The sequence below is a fragment of the Protomyctophum bolini genome, assembly GCF_963924005.1.
Source record: "Protomyctophum bolini genome assembly, chromosome: 12".
NCBI classification, from domain to species: domain Eukaryota; kingdom Metazoa; phylum Chordata; class Actinopteri; order Myctophiformes; family Myctophidae; genus Protomyctophum; species Protomyctophum bolini.
Window position 1 is genome coordinate 45,208,682 of NC_137873.1, and position 24,000 is coordinate 45,232,681.

The window sequence follows — 24,000 nt, forward strand, 5'->3', positions numbered from 1 at the left end:
AACAGAACCAGTATATTTTACTATGACCTAAAGACGGGAGACGGACTGTGAACAGAACCAGTATATTTTACTATGACCTAAAGAAGGGAGACGGACTGTGAACAGAACCAGTATATTTTACTATGACCTAAAGACGGGAGACGGACTGTGAACAGAACCAGTATATTTTACTGTGACCTAAAGACGGGAGACAGACTGTGAACAGAACCAGTATATTTTACTATGACCTAAAGACGGGAGACGGATTGTGAACAGAACCAGTATATTTTACTATGACCTAAAGACGGGAGACGGACTGTGAACAGAACCAGTATATTTTACTACGACCTAAAGACGGGAGACGGACTGTGAACAGAACCAGTATATTTTACTACGACCTAAAGACGGGAGACGGACTGTGAACAGAACCAGTATATTTTACTGTGACCTAAAGACGGGAGACGGACTGTGAACAGAACCAGTATATTTTACTATATGACCCAAAGACGGGAGACGGACTGTGAACAGAACCAGTATATTTTACTATGACCTAAAGACGGGAGACGGACTGTGAACAGAACCAGTATATTTTACTGTGACCTAAAGACGGGAGACGGACTGTGAACAGAACCAGTATATTTTACTATATGACCTAAAGACGGGAGACGGACTGTGAACAGAACCAGTATATTTTACTATATGACCTAAAGACGGGAGACGGACTGTGAACAGAACCAGTATATTTTACTGTGACCTAAAGACGGGAGACGGACTGTGAACAGAACCAGTATATTTTACTGTGACCTAAAGACGGGAGACAGACTGTGAACAGAACCAGTATATTTTACTATATGACCTAAAGACGGGAGACGGACTGTGAACAGAACCAGTATATTTTACTGTGACCTAAAGACGGGAGACGGACTGTGAACAGAACCAGTATATTTTACTATATGACCTAAAGACGGGAGACGGACTGTGAACAGAACCAGTATATTTTACTATATGACCTAAAGACGGGAGACGGACTGTGAACAGAACCAGTATATTTTACTGTGGCCTAAAGACGGGAGACGGACTGTGAACAGAACCAGTATATTTTACTGTGGCCTAAAGACGGGAGACGGACTGTGAACAGAACCAGTATATTTTACTATGACCTAAAGACGGGAGACGGATTGTGAACAGAACCAGTATATTTTACTGTGACCTAAAGACGGGAGACGGACTGTGAACAGAACCAGTATATTTTACTATGACCTAAAGAAGGGAGACGGACTGTGAACAGAACCAGTATATTTTACTGTGGCCTAAAGACGGGAGACGGACTGTGAACAGAACCAGTATATTTTACTGTGACCTAAAGAAGGGAGACGGACTGTGAACAGAACCAGTATATTTTACTGTGACCTAAAGACGGGAGACGGACTGTGAACAGAACCAGTATATTTTACTATATGACCTAAAGACGGGAGACGGACTGTGAACAGAACCAGTATATTTTACTATATGACCTAAAGAAGGGAGACGGACTGTGAACAGAACCAGTATATTTTACTATATGACCTAAAGACGGGAGACGGACTGTGAACAGAACCAGTATATTTTACTGTGACCTAAAGACGGGAGACGGATTGTGAACAGAACCAGTATATTTTACTATATGACCTAAAGACGGGAGACGGACTGTGAACAGAACCAGTATATTTTACTATGACCTAAAGACGGGAGACGGACTGTGAACAGAACCAGTATATTTTACTGTGACCTAAAGACGGGAGACGGACTGTGAACAGAACCAGTATATTTTACTATATGACCTAAAGAAGGGAGACGGACTGTGAACAGAACCAGTATATTTTACTGTGACCTAAAGACGGGAGACGGACTGTGAACAGAACCAGTATATTTTACTATGACCTAAAGACGGGAGACTGATTGTGAACAGAACCAGTATATTTTACTGTGACCTAAAGACGGGAGACGGACTGTGAACAGAACCAGTATATTTTACTATATGACCTAAAGACGGGAGACGGACTGTGAACAGAACCAGTATATTTTACTATATGACCTAAAGACGGGAGACGGACTGTGAACAGAACCAGTATATTTTACTATATGACCTAAAGACGGGAGATGGACTGTGAACAGAACCAGTATATTTTACTATGGCCTAAAGACGGGAGACGGACTGTGAACAGAACCAGTATATTTTACTATATGACCTAAAGACGGGAGACGGACTGTGAACAGAACCAGTATATTTTACTATATGACCTAAAGACGGGAGACGGATTGTGAACAGAACCAGTATATTTTACTGTGACCTAAAGACGGGAGACGGACTGTGAACAGAACCAGTATATTTTACTATATGACCTAAAGACGGGAGACGGACTGTGAACAGAACCAGTATATTTTACTATATGACCTAAAGACGGGAGACGGACTGTGAACAGAACCAGTATATTTTACTATATGACCTAAAGACGGGAGATGGACTGTGAACAGAACCAGTATATTTTACTATGGCCTAAAGACGGGAGACGGACTGTGAACAGAACCAGTATATTTTACTATATGACCTAAAGACGGGAGACGGACTGTGAACAGAACCAGTATATTTTACTGTGACCTAAAGACGGGAGACGGACTGTGAACAGAACCAGTATATTTTACTGTGACCTAAAGACGGGAGACGGATTGTGAACAGAACCAGTATATTTTACTGTGACCTAAAGACGGGAGACGGACTGTGAACAGAACCAGTATATTTTACTGTGACCTAAAGACGGGAGACGGACTGTGAACAGAACCAGTATATTTTACTGTGACCTAAAGACGGGAGACGGACTGTGAACAGAACCAGTATATTTTACTGTGACCTAAAGACGGGAGACGGACTGTGAACAGAACCAGTATATTTTACTATGACCTAAAGACGGGAGACGGACTGTGAACAGAACCAGTATATTTTACTATATGACCTAAAGAAGGGAGACGGACTGTGAACAGAACCAGTATATTTTACTATATGACCTAAAGACGGGAGACGGACTGTGAACAGAACCAGTATATTTTACTGTGACCTAAAGACGGGAGACGGACTGTGAACAGAACCAGTATATTTTACTATATGACCTAAAGACGGGAGACGGACTGTGAACAGAACCAGTATATTTTACTATGACCTAAAGAAGGGAGACGGACTGTGAACAGAACCAGTATATTTTACTGTGACCTAAAGACGGGAGACGGACTGTGAACAGAACCAGTATATTTTACTATGACCTAAAGAAGGGAGACGGACTGTGAACAGAACCAGTATATTTTACTGTGACCTAAAGACGGGAGACGGACTGTGAACAGAACCAGTATATTTTACTACGACCTAAAGACGGGAGACGGACTGTGAACAGAACCAGTATATTTTACTACGACCTAAAGACGGGAGACGGACTGTGAACAGAACCAGTATATTTTACTATATGACCTAAAGACGGGAGACGGACTGTGAACAGAACCAGTATATTTTACTATGACCTAAAGAAGGGAGACGGACTGTGAACAGAACCAGTATATTTTACTATGACCTAAAGACGGGAGACGGACTGTGAACAGAACCAGTATATTTTACTATGACCTAAAGACGGGAGACGGATTGTGAACAGAACCAGTATATTTTACTGTGACCTAAAGACGGGAGACGGACTGTGAACAGAACCAGTATATTTTACTATGACCTAAAGACGGGAGACGGACTGTGAACAGAACCAGTATATTTTACTATGACCTAAAGAAGGGAGACGGACTGTGAACAGAACCAGTATATTTTACTACGACCTAAAGACGGGAGACGGACTGTGAACAGAACCAGTATATTTTACTATGACCTAAAGACGGGAGACGGACTGTGAACAGAACCAGTATATTTTACTACGACCTAAAGACGGGAGACGGACTGTGAACAGAACCAGTATATTTTACTATGACCTAAAGACGGGAGACGGACTGTGAACAGAACCAGTATATTTTACTATGACCTAAAGAAGGGAGACGGACTGTGAACAGAACCAGTATATTTTACTATGACCTAAAGACGGGAGACGGACTGTGAACAGAACCAGTATATTTTACTATGACCTAAAGACGGGAGACGGATTGTGAACAGAACCAGTATATTTTACTATGACCTAAAGACGGGAGACGGACTGTGAACAGAACCAGTATATTTTACTATGACCTAAAGACGGGAGACGGATTGTGAACAGAACCAGTATATTTTACTATGACCTAAAGACGGGAGACGGATTGTGAACAGAACCAGTATATTTTACTATGACCTAAAGACGGGAGACGGACTGTGAACAGAACCAGTATATTTTACTACGACCTAAAGACGGGAGACGGACTGTGAACAGAACCAGTATATTTTACTACGACCTAAAGACGGGAGACGGACTGTGAACAGAACCAGTATATTTTACTGTGACCTAAAGACGGGAGACGGACTGTGAACAGAACCAGTATATTTTACTATATGACCTAAAGACGGGAGACGGACTGTGAACAGAACCAGTATATTTTACTATGACCTAAAGACGGGAGACGGACTGTGAACAGAACCAGTATATTTTACTGTGACCTAAAGACGGGAGACGGACTGTGAACAGAACCAGTATATTTTACTATATGACCTAAAGACGGGAGACGGACTGTGAACAGAACCAGTATATTTTACTATATGACCTAAAGACGGGAGACGGACTGTGAACAGAACCAGTATATTTTACTGTGACCTAAAGACGGGAGACGGACTGTGAACAGAACCAGTATATTTTACTGTGACCTAAAGACGGGAGACAGACTGTGAACAGAACCAGTATATTTTACTATATGACCTAAAGACGGGAGACGGACTGTGAACAGAACCAGTATATTTTACTGTGACCTAAAGACGGGAGACGGACTGTGAACAGAACCAGTATATTTTACTATATGACCTAAAGACGGGAGACGGACTGTGAACAGAACCAGTATATTTTACTATATGACCTAAAGACGGGAGACGGACTGTGAACAGAACCAGTATATTTTACTGTGGCCTAAAGACGGGAGACGGACTGTGAACAGAACCAGTATATTTTACTGTGGCCTAAAGACGGGAGACGGACTGTGAACAGAACCAGTATATTTTACTATGACCTAAAGACGGGAGACGGATTGTGAACAGAACCAGTATATTTTACTGTGACCTAAAGACGGGAGACGGACTGTGAACAGAACCAGTATATTTTACTATGACCTAAAGAAGGGAGACGGACTGTGAACAGAACCAGTATATTTTACTGTGGCCTAAAGACGGGAGACGGACTGTGAACAGAACCAGTATATTTTACTGTGACCTAAAGAAGGGAGACGGACTGTGAACAGAACCAGTATATTTTACTGTGACCTAAAGACGGGAGACGGACTGTGAACAGAACCAGTATATTTTACTATATGACCTAAAGACGGGAGACGGACTGTGAACAGAACCAGTATATTTTACTATATGACCTAAAGAAGGGAGACGGACTGTGAACAGAACCAGTATATTTTACTATATGACCTAAAGACGGGAGACGGACTGTGAACAGAACCAGTATATTTTACTGTGACCTAAAGACGGGAGACGGATTGTGAACAGAACCAGTATATTTTACTATATGACCTAAAGACGGGAGACGGACTGTGAACAGAACCAGTATATTTTACTATGACCTAAAGACGGGAGACGGACTGTGAACAGAACCAGTATATTTTACTGTGACCTAAAGACGGGAGACGGACTGTGAACAGAACCAGTATATTTTACTATATGACCTAAAGAAGGGAGACGGACTGTGAACAGAACCAGTATATTTTACTGTGACCTAAAGACGGGAGACGGACTGTGAACAGAACCAGTATATTTTACTATGACCTAAAGACGGGAGACGGATTGTGAACAGAACCAGTATATTTTACTGTGACCTAAAGACGGGAGACGGACTGTGAACAGAACCAGTATATTTTACTATATGACCTAAAGACGGGAGACGGACTGTGAACAGAACCAGTATATTTTACTATATGACCTAAAGACGGGAGACGGACTGTGAACAGAACCAGTATATTTTACTATATGACCTAAAGACGGGAGATGGACTGTGAACAGAACCAGTATATTTTACTATGGCCTAAAGACGGGAGACGGACTGTGAACAGAACCAGTATATTTTACTATATGACCTAAAGACGGGAGACGGACTGTGAACAGAACCAGTATATTTTACTATATGACCTAAAGACGGGAGACGGATTGTGAACAGAACCAGTATATTTTACTGTGACCTAAAGACGGGAGACGGACTGTGAACAGAACCAGTATATTTTACTATATGACCTAAAGACGGGAGACGGACTGTGAACAGAACCAGTATATTTTACTATATGACCTAAAGACGGGAGACGGACTGTGAACAGAACCAGTATATTTTACTATATGACCTAAAGACGGGAGATGGACTGTGAACAGAACCAGTATATTTTACTATGGCCTAAAGACGGGAGACGGACTGTGAACAGAACCAGTATATTTTACTATATGACCTAAAGACGGGAGACGGACTGTGAACAGAACCAGTATATTTTACTGTGACCTAAAGACGGGAGACGGACTGTGAACAGAACCAGTATATTTTACTGTGACCTAAAGACGGGAGACTGATTGTGAACAGAACCAGTATATTTTACTGTGACCTAAAGACGGGAGACGGACTGTGAACAGAACCAGTATATTTTACTGTGACCTAAAGACGGGAGACGGACTGTGAACAGAACCAGTATATTTTACTGTGACCTAAAGACGGGAGACGGACTGTGAACAGAACCAGTATATTTTACTGTGACCTAAAGACGGGAGACGGACTGTGAACAGAACCAGTATATTTTACTATGACCTAAAGACGGGAGACGGACTGTGAACAGAACCAGTATATTTTACTATATGACCTAAAGAAGGGAGACGGACTGTGAACAGAACCAGTATATTTTACTATATGACCTAAAGACGGGAGACGGACTGTGAACAGAACCAGTATATTTTACTGTGACCTAAAGACGGGAGACGGACTGTGAACAGAACCAGTATATTTTACTATATGACCTAAAGACGGGAGACGGACTGTGAACAGAACCAGTATATTTTACTATGACCTAAAGAAGGGAGACGGACTGTGAACAGAACCAGTATATTTTACTGTGACCTAAAGACGGGAGACGGACTGTGAACAGAACCAGTATATTTTACTATGACCTAAAGAAGGGAGACGGACTGTGAACAGAACCAGTATATTTTACTGTGACCTAAAGACGGGAGACGGACTGTGAACAGAACCAGTATATTTTACTACGACCTAAAGACGGGAGACGGACTGTGAACAGAACCAGTATATTTTACTACGACCTAAAGACGGGAGACGGACTGTGAACAGAACCAGTATATTTTACTATATGACCTAAAGACGGGAGACGGACTGTGAACAGAACCAGTATATTTTACTATATGACCTAAAGAAGGGAGACGGACTGTGAACAGAACCAGTATATTTTACTATATGACCTAAAGACGGGAGACGGACTGTGAACAGAACCAGTATATTTTACTATGACCTAAAGACGGGAGACGGACTGTGAACAGAACCAGTATATTTTACTATGACCTAAAGACGGGAGACGGACTGTGAACAGAACCAGTATATTTTACTATGACCTAAAGACGGGAGACGGACTGTGAACAGAACCAGTATATTTTACTATGACCTAAAGACGGGAGACGGACTGTGAACAGAACCAGTATATTTTACTATATGACCTAAAGACGGGAGACGGACTGTGAACAGAACCAGTATATTTTACTATGACCTAAAGACTGGAGACGGATTGTGAACAGAACCAGTATATTTTACTATATGACCTAAAGACGGGAGACTGACTGTGAACAGAACCAGTATATTTTACTATGACCTAAAGACGGGAGACGGACTGTGAACAGAACCAGTATATTTTACTATATGACCTAAAGACGGGAGACGGACTGTGAACAGAACCAGTATATTTTACTATATGACCTAAAGACGGGAGACGGACTGTGAACAGAACCAGTATATTTTACTATGACCTAAAGACGGGAGACGGACTGTGAACAGAACCAGTATATTTTACTATGACCTAAAGACGGGAGACTGACTGTGAACAGAACCAGTATATTTTACTACGACCTAAAGACGGGAGACGGACTGTGAACAGAACCAGTATATTTTACTATATGACCTAAAGACGGGAGACGGACTGTGAACAGAACCAGTATATTTTACTATGACCTAAAGACAGGAGACGGACTGTGAACAGAACCAGTATATTTTACTATGACCTAAAGAAGGGAGACGGACTGTGAACAGAACCAGTATATTTTACTATATGACCTAAAGACGGGAGACGGATTGTGAACAGAACCAGTATATTTTACTGTGACCTAAAGACGGGAGACGGACTGTGAACAGAACCAGTATATTTTACTATATGACCTAAAGACGGGAGACGGACTGTGAACAGAACCAGTATATTTTACTACGACCTAAAGACGGGAGACGGACTGTGAACAGAACCAGTATATTTTACTATATGACCTAAAGACGGGAGACGGACTGTGAACAGAACCAGTATATTTTACTATGACCTAAAGACGGGAGACGGACTGTGAACAGAACCAGTATATTTTACTATATGACCTAAAGAAGGGAGACGGACTGTGAACAGAACCAGTATATTTTACTATGACCTAAAGACGGGAGACGGACTGTGAACAGAACCAGTATATTTTACTATATGACCTAAAGAAGGGAGACGGACTGTGAACAGAACCAGTATATTTTACTATATGACCTAAAGACGGGAGACGGACTGTGAACAGAACCAGTATATTTTACTATATGACCTAAAGACGGGAGACGGACTGTGAACAGAACCAGTATATTTTACTATGACCTAAAGACGGGAGACGGACTGTGAACAGAACCAGTATATTTTACTATATGACCTAAAGACGGGAGACGGACTGTGAACAGAACCATTATATTTTACTGTGACCTAAAGAAGGGAGAAGGACTGTGAACAGAACCAGTATATTTTACTATATGACCTAAAGACGGGAGACGGACTGTGAACAGAACCAGTATATTTTACTATATGACCTAAAGACGGGAGACGGACTGTGAACAGAACCAGTATATTTTACTATGACCTAAAGACGGGAGACGGACTGTGAACAGAACCAGTATATTTTACTACGACCTAAAGACGGGAGACGGACTGTGAACAGAACCAGTATATTTTACTATGACCTAAAGACGGGAGACGGACTGTGAACAGAACCAGTATATTTTACTATGACCTTCAAATACAGAACTTTTCTAACAGACGGAATGAATCCCTTTAGACCTGACGCCGATTCTACAAATGTCTTCTAAATCCTGACAGTATTCAGACATATGTTTCTTTTTGTCTGTTTCTATATGTCAGTGGTTCTCAAACATTTCCATGTCAAGGACCCCCAGAAATATATGTATTTGGCTGCCGACCCCCATCTGAAAATATGTAGTTCCAGGGACCCTCCCCCCCCCCCCCCTCCCCCCCATGAAGCAAAGATTTGAGTTAAAAACGTTCTGAAAGAATATATATTCAAAGATTTGCACGACATTTTCACGATTTTTCAAAAATAGCAGACCTACAAGCTCATATGAGCAGACCTATGAGCTATTTTTCAACAGCTAAAGCATAACATAATGCTTAAAACACCAGAAGGGGTTCCCGCCCCAAAATGCGTTACGGTAATCGACTTTTTACAAATAAAATAATATTAAATAAACTGTTTAAACTGGTTAATACGTGTTTAAAAGCGTAATGTAGTTACCCCGCACAGCGCTGGTCGTCAGGTATCAATACACTTCTAGACCCACATGTTTGTGCCAGCGTGGATCATTACATTTATTTATTGATCTTGTCTTGATTTGTTTAAACATGACATCATGGACCGCTACGCTCCATAACAGGCTCGATAAGCCCAAAGCTTATTGATACGGGGTACTGGATGAGCCCAAAGCTTATTGATACCGGGTACTGGATAAGCCCAAAGCTTATTGATACCGGGTACTGGATGAGCCCAAAGCTTATTGATACCGGGTACTGGATGAGCCCAAAGCTTATTGATACCGAGTACTGGATAAGCCCAAAGCTTATTGATACCGGGTACTGGATAAGACCAAAGCTTATTGATACCGAGTACTGGATGAGCCCAAAGCTTATTGATACCGGGTACTGGATGAGCCCAAAGCTTATTGATACGGGGTACTGGATGAGCCCAAAGCTTATTGATACCGGGTACTGGATAAGCCCAAAGCTTATTGATACCGGGTACTGGATGAGCCCAAAGCTTATTGATACCGAGTACTGGATAAGCCCAAAGCTTATTGATACCGGGTACTGGATAAGCCCAAAGCTTATCGATACCGGGTACTGGATAAGCCCAAAGCTTATCGATACCGGGTACTGGATAAGCCCAAAGCTTATCGATACCGGGTACTGGATAAGACCAAAGTTTATTGATTCCGGGTACTGGATAAGCCCAGAGCTTATTGATACCGGGTACTGGATAAGCCCAAAGCTTATCTTGTTTGTGTGTGTGTGTGTGTGTGTGGTGTGTGTGGTGTGTGGTGGGTGTGTGTGTGTGTGTGTGTGTGTGTGTGTGTGTGTGTGTGTGTGTGTGTGTGTGTGTGTGCAGTCCTGCAGCAGCGGGGCTAAGTGTGTGGAGCTGCGCTGCCCCCTACAGGGCCTGGACAGCGATGCGGTCATCACTCTGTACGCTCGCCTGTGGAACAGCACCTTCCTGGAGGTAGCCAATCACATCGCTCCTTTTATTTACCTTATTTACCTTCCACCAATCACATCACTCCTTTTATTTACCTTATTTACCTTCCACCAATCACATAGCTCCTTTTATTTACCTTCCACCAATCAGACTTTTATTTATTTATTTCATAGTAAATGTGACCTCGGGTTCCATTTACTATGAAATCCTACATTTCCCGTCAGTCAGTCACTCATTATCTCCATACATGGGAATGCCCCCATATATGGTGCCCAGGTCATCGTCACATCACGTGACATCATCAGGGATGGAGAAATACGACCAGCTGTCACAATTAAGCCCATATATGGAGATCCCTGATGTCATCATTATTGGCCAGCAACTCTACATCTGACCTCAAACCCTTAGATCTCCATATATGGAGCTGACCTGTTCTGACATTCCATATATTTAATAATGTATGTATTGTATGTTTACAGTAATAACATGTATGTATTGTATGTTTACAGTAATAATGTACGTATTGTATGTTTACAGGACTTCTCTGAGCTGAACTACCTGGATGTTCTGGTGGACGCTTCTATCAGTGTGGAGGGAAAGGCAAAGAACATGGTTCTGAAGAACGATAATACACAGGTCTGTAAAACTACTGCTGCTACTGCTACTACATAAAGAACGCTAATACACAGGTCTGTAAAACTACTGCTACTGCTACTACATAAAGAACGCTAATACACAGGTCTGTAAAACTACTGCTGCTACTGCTACTACATAAAGAACGCTAATACACAGGTCTGTAAAACTACTGCTACTGCTACTGCTACTACATAAAGAACGCTAATACACAGGTCTGTAAAGCTACTACTGCTACTGCTACTACATAAAGAACGCTAATACACAGGTCTGTAAAACTACTGCTGCTGCTACTGCTACTACTACTGCTGCTACTACATAAAGAACGCTAATACACAGGTCTGTAAAGCTGCTACTGCTACTACATAAAAAACGCTAATACACAGGTCTGTAAAACTACTGCTGCTACTGCTACTGCTACTACATAAAGAACGCTAATACACAGGTCTGTAAAACTACTGCTGCTGCTACTGCTACTACATAAAGAACGCTAATACACAGGTCTGTAAAACTACTGCTACTGCTACTACATAAAGAACGCTAATACACAGGTCTGTAAAACTACTGCTACTGCTACTGCTACTACATAAAGAACGCTAATACACAGGTCTGTAAAACTACTGCTACTGCTACTACATAAAGAACGCTAATACACAGGTCTGTAAAACTACTGCTGCTGCTACTGCTACTACATAAAGAACGCTAATACACAGGTCTGTAAAGCTACTACTGCTACTGCTACTACATAAAGAACGCTAATACACAGGTCTGTAAAACTACTGCTGCTGCTACTGCTACTACATAAAGAACGCTAATACACAGGTCTGTAAAACTACTGCTACTGCTACTACATAAAGAACGCTAATACACAGGTCTGTAAAACTACTGCTGCTGCTACTGCTACTACTACTGCTACTACATAAAGAACGCTAATACACAGGTCTGTAAAACTACTGCTACTGCCTGCTACTACATAAAGGGTGTTCAATAGCACGGATTTATGTAAACGGAAAATGGTTTCCTCCCGAACAGCAACGATATATTACCAGTAAGACGTGCAAACGCGGGAAGCGAACGCAGCTCGTACATATTTGGGTTTTGGACGTATAGCTGCTTTGGGGACTCCTTATATGGTCATGGCTGAGTCATGGTGACGTAACAGCGGGACAGACACTTGCATCAATCACAAACAAATCACTCAGCTCCATATATGGGCACAAAAGCGGGACAGACAGACACACAGACAGACAGACAGACAGACAGACATGATCTACTAGGTCTCATAGTAAGTGCTCACTGCGTTCGCAAATATGTTTCCAGGTCAGAGTGACAGTCTTCCCAGAGAGGAGGGCAGTGACAGTACGGAGGTCTTCCATCATACAGTATATATTAATAGATGTAATAGATATATAGATGATGTATTTATTAATATGTTTCCAGGTCAGAGTGACTGTCTTCCCAGAGAGGAGGGCAGTGCAGTATGGAGGTCTTCTATCATACAGTATATATTAATAGATATAAATAGATATATAGATGATGTATTTATTAATATGCTTCCAGGTCAGAGTGACAGTCTTCCCAGAGAGGAGAGCAGTGCAGTATGGAGGTCTCCCCTGGTGGATCATCCTGGTAGCCATCTTGTTGGGCCTGTTGCTGCTGGGCCTGTTGGTGTTCCTGCTGTGGAAGGTAAACATCGTCCGTCCATCTTTAACCGCTTATCCGTAGTCGGGTCCGCGGGGGCAACGGGTTGAGACTTCACTCTCCTGATCGCTCCTTTTATTTACCTTGCTGGAGGTATGAGCACCAATCAGATGGCTCCTTTTATTTACCTTCCTGGAGGTATGAGCACCAATCAGATAGCTCCTTTTATTTACCTTCCCTGGAGGTATGAGTGCCAATCAGATAGCTCCTTTTTATTTACCTTCCTGGAGGTATGAGCACCAATCAGATGGCTCCTTTTATTTACCTTCTTGGAGGTATGAGCACGAATCAGATGGCTCCTTTTATTTACCTTCCTGGAGGTATGAGCACGAATCAGATGGCTCCTTTTATTTACCTTCTTGGAGGTATGAGCACGAATCAGATGGCTCCTTTTATTTACCTTCCCTGGAGGTATGAGCACCAATCAGATAGCTCCTTTTATTTACCTTCCCTGGACGTATGAGCACCAATCAGATAGCTCCTTTTATTTACCTTCCTGGAGGTATGAGCACCAATCAGATAGCTCCTTTTATTTACCTTCCCTGGAGGTATGAGCACCAATCAGATAGCTCCTTTTATTTACCTTCCCTGGAGGTATGAGCACCAATCAGATAGCTCCTTTTATTTACCTTCCTGGAGGTATGAGCACCAATCAGATAGCTCCTTTTATTTACCTTCGCTGAAGGTATGAGCACCAATCAGATAGCTCCTTTTATTTACCTTGCTGGAGGTATGAGCACCAATCGGATAGCTCCTTTTATTTACCTTGCTGGAGGTATGAACTCCAATCGGATAGCTCCTTTTATTTACCTTGCTGGAGGTATGAGCACCAATCGGATAGCTCCTTTTATTTACCTTGCTGGAGGTATGAACACCAATCGGATAGCTCCTTTTATTTCAAAATAGTACGATCAAAAAAGTAAAATAAACGGGTTTGCGGATAAGGGCGAAAATAGTTATAACATAAATAATAAATAAATAGTTATAAAATAAATGATAAATAAATGGTTATAACATAAATAATAAATAAGTAGTTTTAATATAAATAATAAATAAATGGTTATAACATAAATAATAAATAAATAGTTATAACAAGTCGCCCCAAGTCCCTGTACGGACATACTGACGACCCCTGACCCCTGTAGGACATATTGATGACATAGTGATGACATAGTGATGACATATTGATGACATATTGATGACCCCCTGCATGTTGTAACCATGTTTAACTCTCCGATCGCCCGGGGTTATTTAATCCGTTAAATCAGAGCACCCAGTTTAGTTCCGGGCGCTTTAAACGCTGGGCACATTTTATTAATGGATGAAATAACCCCGGGGGCAATAAATGTGTTAATAGCACCCCCTACTGTCTAGACTATGCTGTAACCATGTTCTCTCCTCAGTGTGGATTCTTTGGCCAGAAGGACAAAGACGACGGGCCGTCCTCAGACAAAGAGAGACTGACGTCTGACGCCTAGAGAGTCTTTATAGGAGACGGACGGACTGGTAAAACATCTGGATTACAAGGAAACACGTCTCGGCACGCTGTCTTCAACTGTAGTGAAGTTCTTTAGTAAGGGAACCGCAACATAGGGCCCTTTATCGGGATAATATCTTTATCTTTTTTAGACCAGTGGTTTTCAACCCGTTTCATATCAAGGCCCAGTATATTTATTCTGGCATCTGAGCCTACGGAGCAGAGATTTTATAGCCTCTCAGACCCAAAACTAAAGAATATTTTGTCCATAGTCCATACGTTTGGCAAACGTCAAATCAAAATAACAATCCTTCTACTTTGTCTAATTTGTGTAGACTTCTTGTAAATTAAGTAATGCCCAATGTTTAACAATAACGTAACTCATTGACGGCGTACAATGAAACCAAATTGGACCCGTACGTGCATTTGGTTTCATTTTACGCTCTCAATGAGTTAAATATCCGTGAGGGTCCTGTCCTCCTGAGGGTCCATTTGGTTACCAACTCACCATCGTTTAGCAACGGGGACCACCTGGAACCCCCTCAAGGACCACTGGTGGTCCCCTCATTAACCCATTCTGAACGGGAACCCATTTTGGTCTTAGCATCATGTTATGCTTTAGCTATTGAAAAATAGCAGATCTACAAGCTCGTAGCGCACCACCGAGTGGCGCGCTACGAGCTTGTAGGTCTGCTATTTTTGAAAAATCGAAGAATGACTGACATTTTTAGAATCTGATCTCAGGTCAGAATGGGTTAATCAGACCAGTGTGTGTCCAGTGGAAACCTTGTATGAATCTGATCTCAGGTCAGAATGGGTTAAGGACCACTGTTTGAGAGCCACTGTTTTAGAAGTAAGTCATTTCACTGCATTTGAAGACAGTGTGCGACAGGGAGTATTTTCCTTTTTTTTCAGCACGTCGGACACTCTGCTGTCCTCCTCCTATACGCACCCGTCACCCGTCGGTGTGCAAAAGCCTTGCTTTTCTCCCACGTGGTGAAACATCTGAAAACATCTCTCTCTGCTGTGAGGGGCTCTGTGCTGTGAGGGGCTCTGTGCTGTGAGAGGGCTCTGTGCTGTGAGGGCTCTGTGCTGTGAGGGCTCTGTGCTGTGAGCGCTCGGTGCTGTGAGGGGGCTCTGTGCTGTGAGCAGGGCTCTGTGCTGTGAGGGGGCTCAGCGCTGGCTGCTCTTCTATGGTCATCTTCTTGTACGACCATATATGGTGGTGCTGCTTGGAGGGGCTGAATGTGGTGTAGTTTATATTAGCTGCTGAATGACCGACCGACCTCCGTTCGCTATGCTATGGTGTGTGCGTGCGCGTGTGCGTGCGTGCGTGTATGTGTGTGTGCGTGCTCTCATTGACTTGAACGTCCACTCCGGCTGCAGTTGATTGGCTCCCGTGCTGCGACCAATCAGCCGTCTGGGACTGCATGACATCACTGTCCTGACCTTCTTTTGAATGTACCTTGTTCTGGTCTCTAAGGAAAGGTTGCTTCTGCTCTGTGCATGAATGAAGGAAGCAAGGAAGGAATGAATGAAGGAAGGAATGAAGGAATGGTCATCTCAACATCGCTGACACACTTCACTACTTGGGCTCTTCCTACTTGAGATCAATCTATTGTGATTGATTGCTTTTGAAGACAAAAATGTAAACAACATGATGTACATTTGAGCTAAACACTCCTCTCCTCTCCTCTCCTCTCCTCTCCTCTCCTCTCCTCTCCTCTCCTCTCCTCTCCTCTCCTCTCCTCTCCTCTCCAGTGTGGGTTTTTCCGTCGTTCTAAGTTCCAGGGTGTTCCCAGCGTTCCCAGCTACAGCGCTGTGCGGATCAGGCGGGAGGAGAGGAGCGAAACGGACTGGGAATACCAGGAGAAGAAGAGCTGGACGACCACATGGACCCCAGATAAACACCACTACTCTTAAACTTAACTACACATGGACCCCCAGGGACCTTAACTTAAAGGACCACTTCACCACTTTTCAACCTGTCTTCATATAATAGGTCCTCACTAATAACAAGTAAGACGCGCAAACGCGGGAAGCGAACGCAGCTCGTGTGTGTGCATGGCTGTCTGTCTGTCTGTCTGTGTGTCTGTCCCGCTGTTACTGTATATGTGGACCTGGCCCCTTTTGTGCCCATATATGGAGCTGAGTGATTCAGAAATCACTCAGCTCCATATATGGGCACAAAGGGGACACACACACACAGACAGACAGACATGATCTGCTAGGTCTCATAGTAAGTGCTCACTGCGTTCGCAATCATGATAAAATGGCACGATTCTTTTCTACTCAGTCTGTGTCTCATAGGAGGGCTGTGGGCAGTTTAGAAACCGTCGTCCAGTGACATCATCATTAGGCAGATCAACTTTATAACAAGATTTCTTTTACAAAGATGTTTAGATTTTCATTATCGTGAGAACGACAACTTCCATTTTCGCATTGCAACTTTTCAGGACTAGAAAGCCTGCCGTCTTTATTAGCTTGTATTCCCCATCGATGATGTCACTGGAAGACAGCCCTCCTACTGTATGAGACACAGACAGAGTAGAAAACAATTGCGCCATTTTTTTTACAAGATTATTAGTGAGGACCTATTATATGAAGATAGGTTGAAAAGTGGTGAAGTGGTCCTTTAACTACAGAATACCCTGGACGAGCACATGGACCCCAGACAAACACACTACTCTTAAATTAACTACAGAATAAGGACCATTACTCTTAACTTACCACAAAGACCATGACATGAGTCGTTTTTATGTGCAATGGTGTATTGACTTTGTATTTAGGGTTTCTTCCTGGAGGCTGAACCCTCGACAGTCAAACGGGCCAATGAAATAAACAGTAATATAGTGACATCACACTATCAGCCCCTCCCCTAACCCCTCCCCCTTTATCATAGAACTACAGCTGTGGGTGCGGCTTCAGTTCAGGTGGATCTCCACCCACCACCACCCACCAGGCAAACCAGACATACTGAACTAGTGGGCGTGCCCACGTAAAAACGACATTTTAACAAATACTGTACACTTTTTTTGTTTTTATTATACCTCCTTATATAACAACAAGACCTGATGATCATGTTTTAGGGTGGGAAAAAATCACGGCACTCCATCTTTAAAGGACAACTTTAGTTTTTTTTTCAACCAAGGTTCATGTTTTAGGTTGTTATTAGAGAAAGTAAAATATGAGAGTTCTTTTTTTTCATTTGCTGCTTTCTTTCATTTTAGGGATTTTAGCTGTTTTTGACGCGGGGGCATTCGAGCATGGGGCTAAATATGTTTTTTTTTACAACATTTTATTGCGATTTATTTTTATTTTATTTTATTATTATTTACTCAGTCCTGTCACATTTCCTCCATAGAGTCAGTCCTGTCACATTTATTGCGAATGCAGTGAGCACTTACTATGAGACCTAGCAGATCATGTCTGTCTGTCTGTGTGTCTGTCCCGCTTTTGTGCCCATATATGGAGCTGAGTGATTTGTGTCACCATGACTCAGCCATAACCATATAAGGAGTCCCCAAAGCAGCTATACGTCCAAAACCCAAATATGTACGAGCTGCGTTCGCTTCCCGCGTTTGCGCGTCTTACTGGTTCTATAGAGTCAGTCCTGTCACATTTATTCTATAGAGTCAGTCCTGTCACATTTATTCTATAGAGTCAGTCCTGTCACATTTATTCTATAGAGTCAGTCCTGTCACATTTCCTCCATAGATTCAGTCCTGTCACATTTATTCTATAGTCAGTCCTGTCACATTTATTCTATAGAGTCAGTCCTGTTTTCCTCCATAGAGTCAGTCCTGTCACATTTATTCTATAGAGTCAGTCCTGTTTTCCTCCATAGAGTCAGTCCTGTCACATTTATTCTATAGAGTCAGTCCTGTCACATTTATTCTATAGAGTCAGTCCTGTCACATTTCCTCCATAGAGTCAGTCCTGTTTTCCTCCATAGAGTCAGTCCTGTCACATTTATTCTATAGAGTCAGTCCTGTTTTCCTCCATAGAGTCAGTCCTGTTTTCCTCCATAGAGTCAGTCCTGTCACATTTATTCTATAGAGTCAGTCCTGTCACATTTATTCTATAGAGTCAGTCCTGTCACATTTCCTCCATAGATTCAGTCCTGTCACATTTATTCTATAGTCAGTCCTGTCACATTTATTCTATAGAGTCAGTCCTGTTTTCCTCCATAGAGTCAGTCCTGTCACATTTATTCTATAGAGTCAGTCCTGTCACATTTATTCTATAGAGTCAGTCCTGTCACATTTATTCTATAGAGTCAGTCCTGTCACATTTCCTCCATAGAGTCAGTCCTGTTTTCCTCCATAGAGTCAGTCCTGTCACATTTATTCTATAGAGTCAGTCCTGTTTTCCTCCATAGAGTCAGTCCTGTTTTCCTCCATAGAGTCAGTCCTGTCACATTTATTCTATAGAGTCAGTCCTGTCACATTTATTCTATAGAGTCAGTCCTGTCACATTTATTCTATAGAGTCAGTCCTGTCACATTTATTCTATAGAGTCAGTCCTGTCACATTTATTCTATAGAGTCAGTCCTGTCACATTTATTCTATAGAGTCAGTCCTGTCACATTTCCTCCATAGATTCAGTCCTGTCACATTTATTCTATAGTCAGTCCTGTCACATTTATTCTATAGAGTCAGTCCTGTTTTCCTCCATAGAGTCAGTCCTGTCACATTTATTCTATAGAGTCAGTCCTGTCACATTTATTCTATAGAGTCAGTCCTGTCACATTTCCTCCATAGAGTCAGTCCTGTTTTCCTCCATAGAGTCAGTCCTGTCACATTTATTCTATAGAGTCAGTCCTGTTTTCCTCCATAGAGTCAGTCCTGTTTTCCTCCATAGAGTCAGTCCTGTCACATTTATTCTATAGTCAGTCCTGTCACATTTATTCTATAGAGTCAGTCCTGTCACATTTCCTCCATAGATTCAGTCCTGTCACATTTATTCTATAGAGTCAGTCCTGTCACATTTCCTCCATAGAGTCAGTCCTGTTTTCCTCCATAGAGTCAGTCCTGTTTTCCTCCATAGATTCAGTTCTGTCACATTTCCTCCATAGATTCAGTCCTGTCACATTTCCTCCATAGAGTCAGTCCTGTCACATTTCCTCCATAGATTCAGTCCTGTCACATTTCCTCCATAGATCCAGTCCCTCTACATTCTCCTGAATGCCCGTCATGGTCACATGGTCACACCAAAACAAATATGAGTTATTGTCGTCGTTCTGAACCAGATTGTAGGTATTTAGTATTGTTTGTTCCAACAGGAAGTGACACGGCCTGATGATTTGGTATTAACCACTTATCCACCTGTGATTACCTGTCCATTAATATGATGTTCTCTTCATGTTGTGAATGAAACTCATTCTGTAACATTATTAATTCATCTGATAGATGGAGATGTGTCTTTTTTACCGCGTGTGTTTCTTTGATGTTTAGACTAGTCGTGTCGTCTCTGTTACGAAATAAATGTGTATTTTTGTAATCTGTAATTTGGACCTAATTTGGACCTCCTCCTAAACTGGTTTCTGAACCGCCCACAGTCCTCCTATGAGACACAGACTGGTTTCTGAACTGCCCACAGCCCTCCTATGAGACACAGACTGGTTTCTGAACCGCCCACAGCCCTCCTATGAGACACAGACTGGTTTCTGAACCGCCCACAGCCCTCCTATGAGACACAGACTGGTTTCTGAACCGCCCACAGCCCTCCTATGAGACACAGACTGGTTTCTGAACCGCCCACAGCCCTCCTATGAGACACAGACTGGTTTCTGAACCGCCCACAGCCCTCCTATGAGACACAGACTGGTTTCTGAACTGCCCACAGCCCTCCTATGAGACACAGACTGGTTTCTGAACTGCCCACAGCCCTCCTATGAGACACAGACTGGTTTCTGAACTGCCCACAGCCCTCCTATGAGACAGACTGGTTTCTGAACTGCCCACAGCCCTCCTATGAGACACAGACTGGTTTCTGAACTGCCCACAGCCCTCCTATGAGACACAGACTGGTTTCTGAACTGCCCACAGCCCTCTTAATTGACACAGACTGGTTTCTGAACCGCCCACAGCCCTCCTATGAGACACAGACTGGTTTCTGAACCGCCCACAGCCCTCCTATAAGACACAGACTGATTTCTGAACTGCCCACAACCCTCCTATGAGACACAGACTGGTTTCTGAACTGCCCACAGCCCTCCTATGAGACACAGACTGAGTAGAAAGAAAATCATGGTATTTTGTCATGAACATTAGTGAGGACCTATTATATGAGGAGCTCAAAGCACCAACGAGCTGGATGACTGCAAAACCAGGAGTATGTCTGGAGAACCTCCCTGGGACCTTGGGAGAACCAGGATGTCTGGAGAACCTCTTGGGAGAACCAGGATGTCTGCAGAACCTCCCTGGGGCCTTGGGAGAACCAGGATGTCTGCAGAACCTCGCTGGGAGAACCAGGATGTCTGCAGAACCTCCCTGGGGCCTTGGGAGAACCAGGATGTCTGCAGAACCTCGCTGGGAGAACCAGGATGTCTGCAGAACCTCCCTGGGGCCTTGGGAGAACCAGGATGTCTGGAAGCGACGATGGACGACCTAGAGAGAATTGTATGAAGATAGGTTGAAAAGTGGTGAAGTGGTCCTTTAAGTTTTAATGTGGCGTTGGTATGGATACTGATTTTTTTACAGAAATATATTTATTTTATTCTGTTGCTGACGAACTAAAATATAAATAGGCTATATATATCTATGTATGTATGTATAGGTATATATATATATATATATATATATATATATATATATATATATATATATATATATATATATGCCTAACGATGGCACTGGGTTGACGAGCATGGAATGTGATGTATGATAAGAGTGCCCCTCACTTCACGCAAGTGTGATTTTTTAAATATATAAATGTCTGATGTCATATAGAGATAGATGATGTCATAGATATGATTGAACATGCATGCTTGTAGATCTGCTTTTGCTTTTAAAGATTGTGAAAATATAGCAGATGTACAAGTTCTATCATATTGCAGCATACGTCACACAATGACGTGATGTGAGCTTGCAGATCTGCTATTTAAGCATACAATGTGGTTAAAGTAATTACTGATTGTGAACAAAATAAAGCTTAAAATAATTGTTAACTATTTATTTATTTATTTCTTCTGGTATTTCTTTATTTGTCAAGTATTGAATCAATCAATCAATCAAAAAAATGATATGATGAATTCCTGTTCTGTTCTTTAACTACATAGAAGTGTCTATTTGTATGTCTCTAAATGTTTTGATGAATTGAACAATGTGGACCCTGTTGTAAACAAGTGTAATGCTTAATTGGGTCGTCCACTCACAGTTAACAGTCTTTGTATTGAGTTTCTGCTTGAAATGTACTGTAATTCTGCAAACTGTTAATACATATTTCAATCAATCAAAAAACGGAGAGAAAAGTAGAAAAGTAAGTAAAATGTAGGCTTTGCTGCCACCTTGTGGTGACAACGGGAGGTCACAATGCTTCATGGTTCATTAAAATATAAATATTATAATCCAATCCAGCCATCAGAACCAATAACTATTGTACATGTAGAATAATTGTAATAATTATGTTTTTAAACATGTTTCTAATCAGAACCAATAACTATTGTACATGTAGAATAATTGTAATAATTATGTTTTTAAACATGTTTCTAATCAGAACCAATAACTATTGTACATGTAGAATAATTGTAATAATTATATGTTCTTAAACATGAGCGGGGTCAGCCTGTCTTGGTGTTGGTGGGAGAGAGAGCATCTGTTAACATGACTCTCTCTCTCTCTCTCTCTCTCTCTCTCTCTCTCTCTCTCTCTCTCTCTCTCAGAACACTGTGTTGTAGGCCAGTGTTTCCCCGGACCGGACGGACCCCCCTGGGCTGGGTGTCCCCAGGTAAATGATATAGTTTGGAACCAAATGGACCCTTATGGGTCTGTAACTCTGAGAGTTTAATACATTAACAGTGGTTTTACAATAATATAAATTGGGGGTCTCAGACTACATAAATGCCATTAAATGAGGGGTCCGTATACTCCGTAGACTAATATGCATGTCAAACTGGGGGGCCCTCCTTGCACACACACACACACACACACACACACAGGCACGCGCGCGCGCGCGCAAACACGTACGGAATGAGACAGCTAGGGAGAGAGAGAGAGAGAGCCACACACAGAGAGAGAGAGAGAGCCACACACAGAGAGAGAGAGAGAGCGAGAGAGAGAGAGAGAGATGGAGAGGGAGAGAGACACACACACACACACACACACACACACACACACACAGAGAGAGAGAGAGAGAGTGATACAGTGAAGAGAGAGAGACAGAGAGAGAGAGAGAGAGTGATACAGTGAAGAGAGAGACACAGAGAGAGAGAGAGAGAGAGAGAGAGAGAGACACACACACACACACACACACACACACACACACAGAGAGAGAGAGAGAGACAGAGAGAGAGAGAGAGAGGAGAGAGTCATGTTAACAGATGCTCTCTCTCCCACCAACACCTAGACACGGTGACCCCGCCTCCTCCAGTGACGCTGTGCGTGACGTCACCGCCTCTCAACCTTTCTCTCTCTTTTTGTCACCAGCCAGCGGCGCGTGCGCACAGCTGTCCGCGTGACGTCACAAGCAGCATGGCGGTCAAGGTGACTATTGAGCATCTCTCTCTCCCTCTAATGTCTTTAAGCCGTTTTAAGTGTCTCTCGACCCGCGTTACTGCGTGTGTGTGTGCGTGCGTGCCTGTTGTTTGGCTGACAAGCTGATCTACAAGCTCACAACGCGTCGCACCGCGAGCTTGTAGATCAGCTGTCATCAAACGGCCGGTATGTACACAATACAGTCAGGAGTGTGTGTGTGTGTGTGTGTGTGTGTGTGGTGTGTGTGAGAGAGAGAGAGAGAGAGAGTGTGTGAGCGTGCGTGCGTGTGTGTGTGTCGGTTCTGGATTCCGATTAGGAGTTAAATCGGATCCAGAAGGATGGATAGATAGCCAGAAGTGTTCTACATAGATAAGATGATGATGGTGTGTGTGTGTGCGTCCCGTGCGAGCGAGCAAGCGCGCGCGTGCGTGTGTGTGTGTGTGTGTGGGCGTGACCGTGACGTCTGTGCGTGACTTGCCTGTGTGTGTGTTTGAGACGTGACTGTGTGTCACTGCAGTCACACCATAGCCTAAAGAAATCGTAGGTAGCAGACGTCTCCGCTC

General features: G+C 42.7%; 2 protein-coding genes and 1 long non-coding RNA gene across 4 annotated transcripts in view; 2 read left to right on the forward strand and 1 right to left on the reverse strand.

Moving 5' to 3' along the window:
* Positions 1–16,659, forward strand: part of LOC308326401 (integrin alpha-6-like) — a 50,183-nt gene extending 33,524 nt beyond the window's left edge. The window contains exons 22-27 of one of the 2 annotated variants that reach the window (XM_080779278.1): positions 10,844–10,954; positions 11,468–11,566; positions 13,004–13,049; positions 13,170–13,249; positions 14,668–14,770; positions 16,503–16,659. In XM_080779278.1, coding sequence (XP_080635404.1) covers positions 10,844–10,954; positions 11,468–11,566; positions 13,004–13,049; positions 13,170–13,249; positions 14,668–14,742 — 411 coding nt within the window. In that variant the 3' untranslated portion in view covers positions 14,743–14,770; positions 16,503–16,659. Of the gene's footprint in view, positions 1–10,843; positions 10,955–11,467; positions 11,567–13,003; positions 13,050–13,123; positions 13,250–14,667; positions 14,771–16,502 lie in introns of both variants that reach the window. The other variant, XM_080779279.1, reaches the window with a different exon arrangement.
* Positions 16,660–19,233: 2,574 nt separating this feature from the next.
* Positions 19,234–21,501, reverse strand: LOC308326405. Its single transcript, XR_013965091.1, has 3 exons — positions 21,132–21,501; positions 21,053–21,092; positions 19,234–20,776 (listed from the first exon to the last, which is right to left on the reverse strand). It is a non-coding gene; the product is annotated as an uncharacterized lncRNA (long non-coding RNA).
* A 1,842-nt stretch (positions 21,502–23,343) lies between these two features.
* Positions 23,344–24,000, forward strand: part of LOC308326404 (electrogenic aspartate/glutamate antiporter SLC25A12, mitochondrial-like) — a 31,539-nt gene continuing 30,882 nt past the window's right edge. The window contains 1 exon segment of the mRNA XM_080779282.1: positions 23,344–23,446. Coding sequence (XP_080635408.1) covers positions 23,435–23,446 — 12 coding nt within the window. The 5' untranslated portion in view covers positions 23,344–23,434.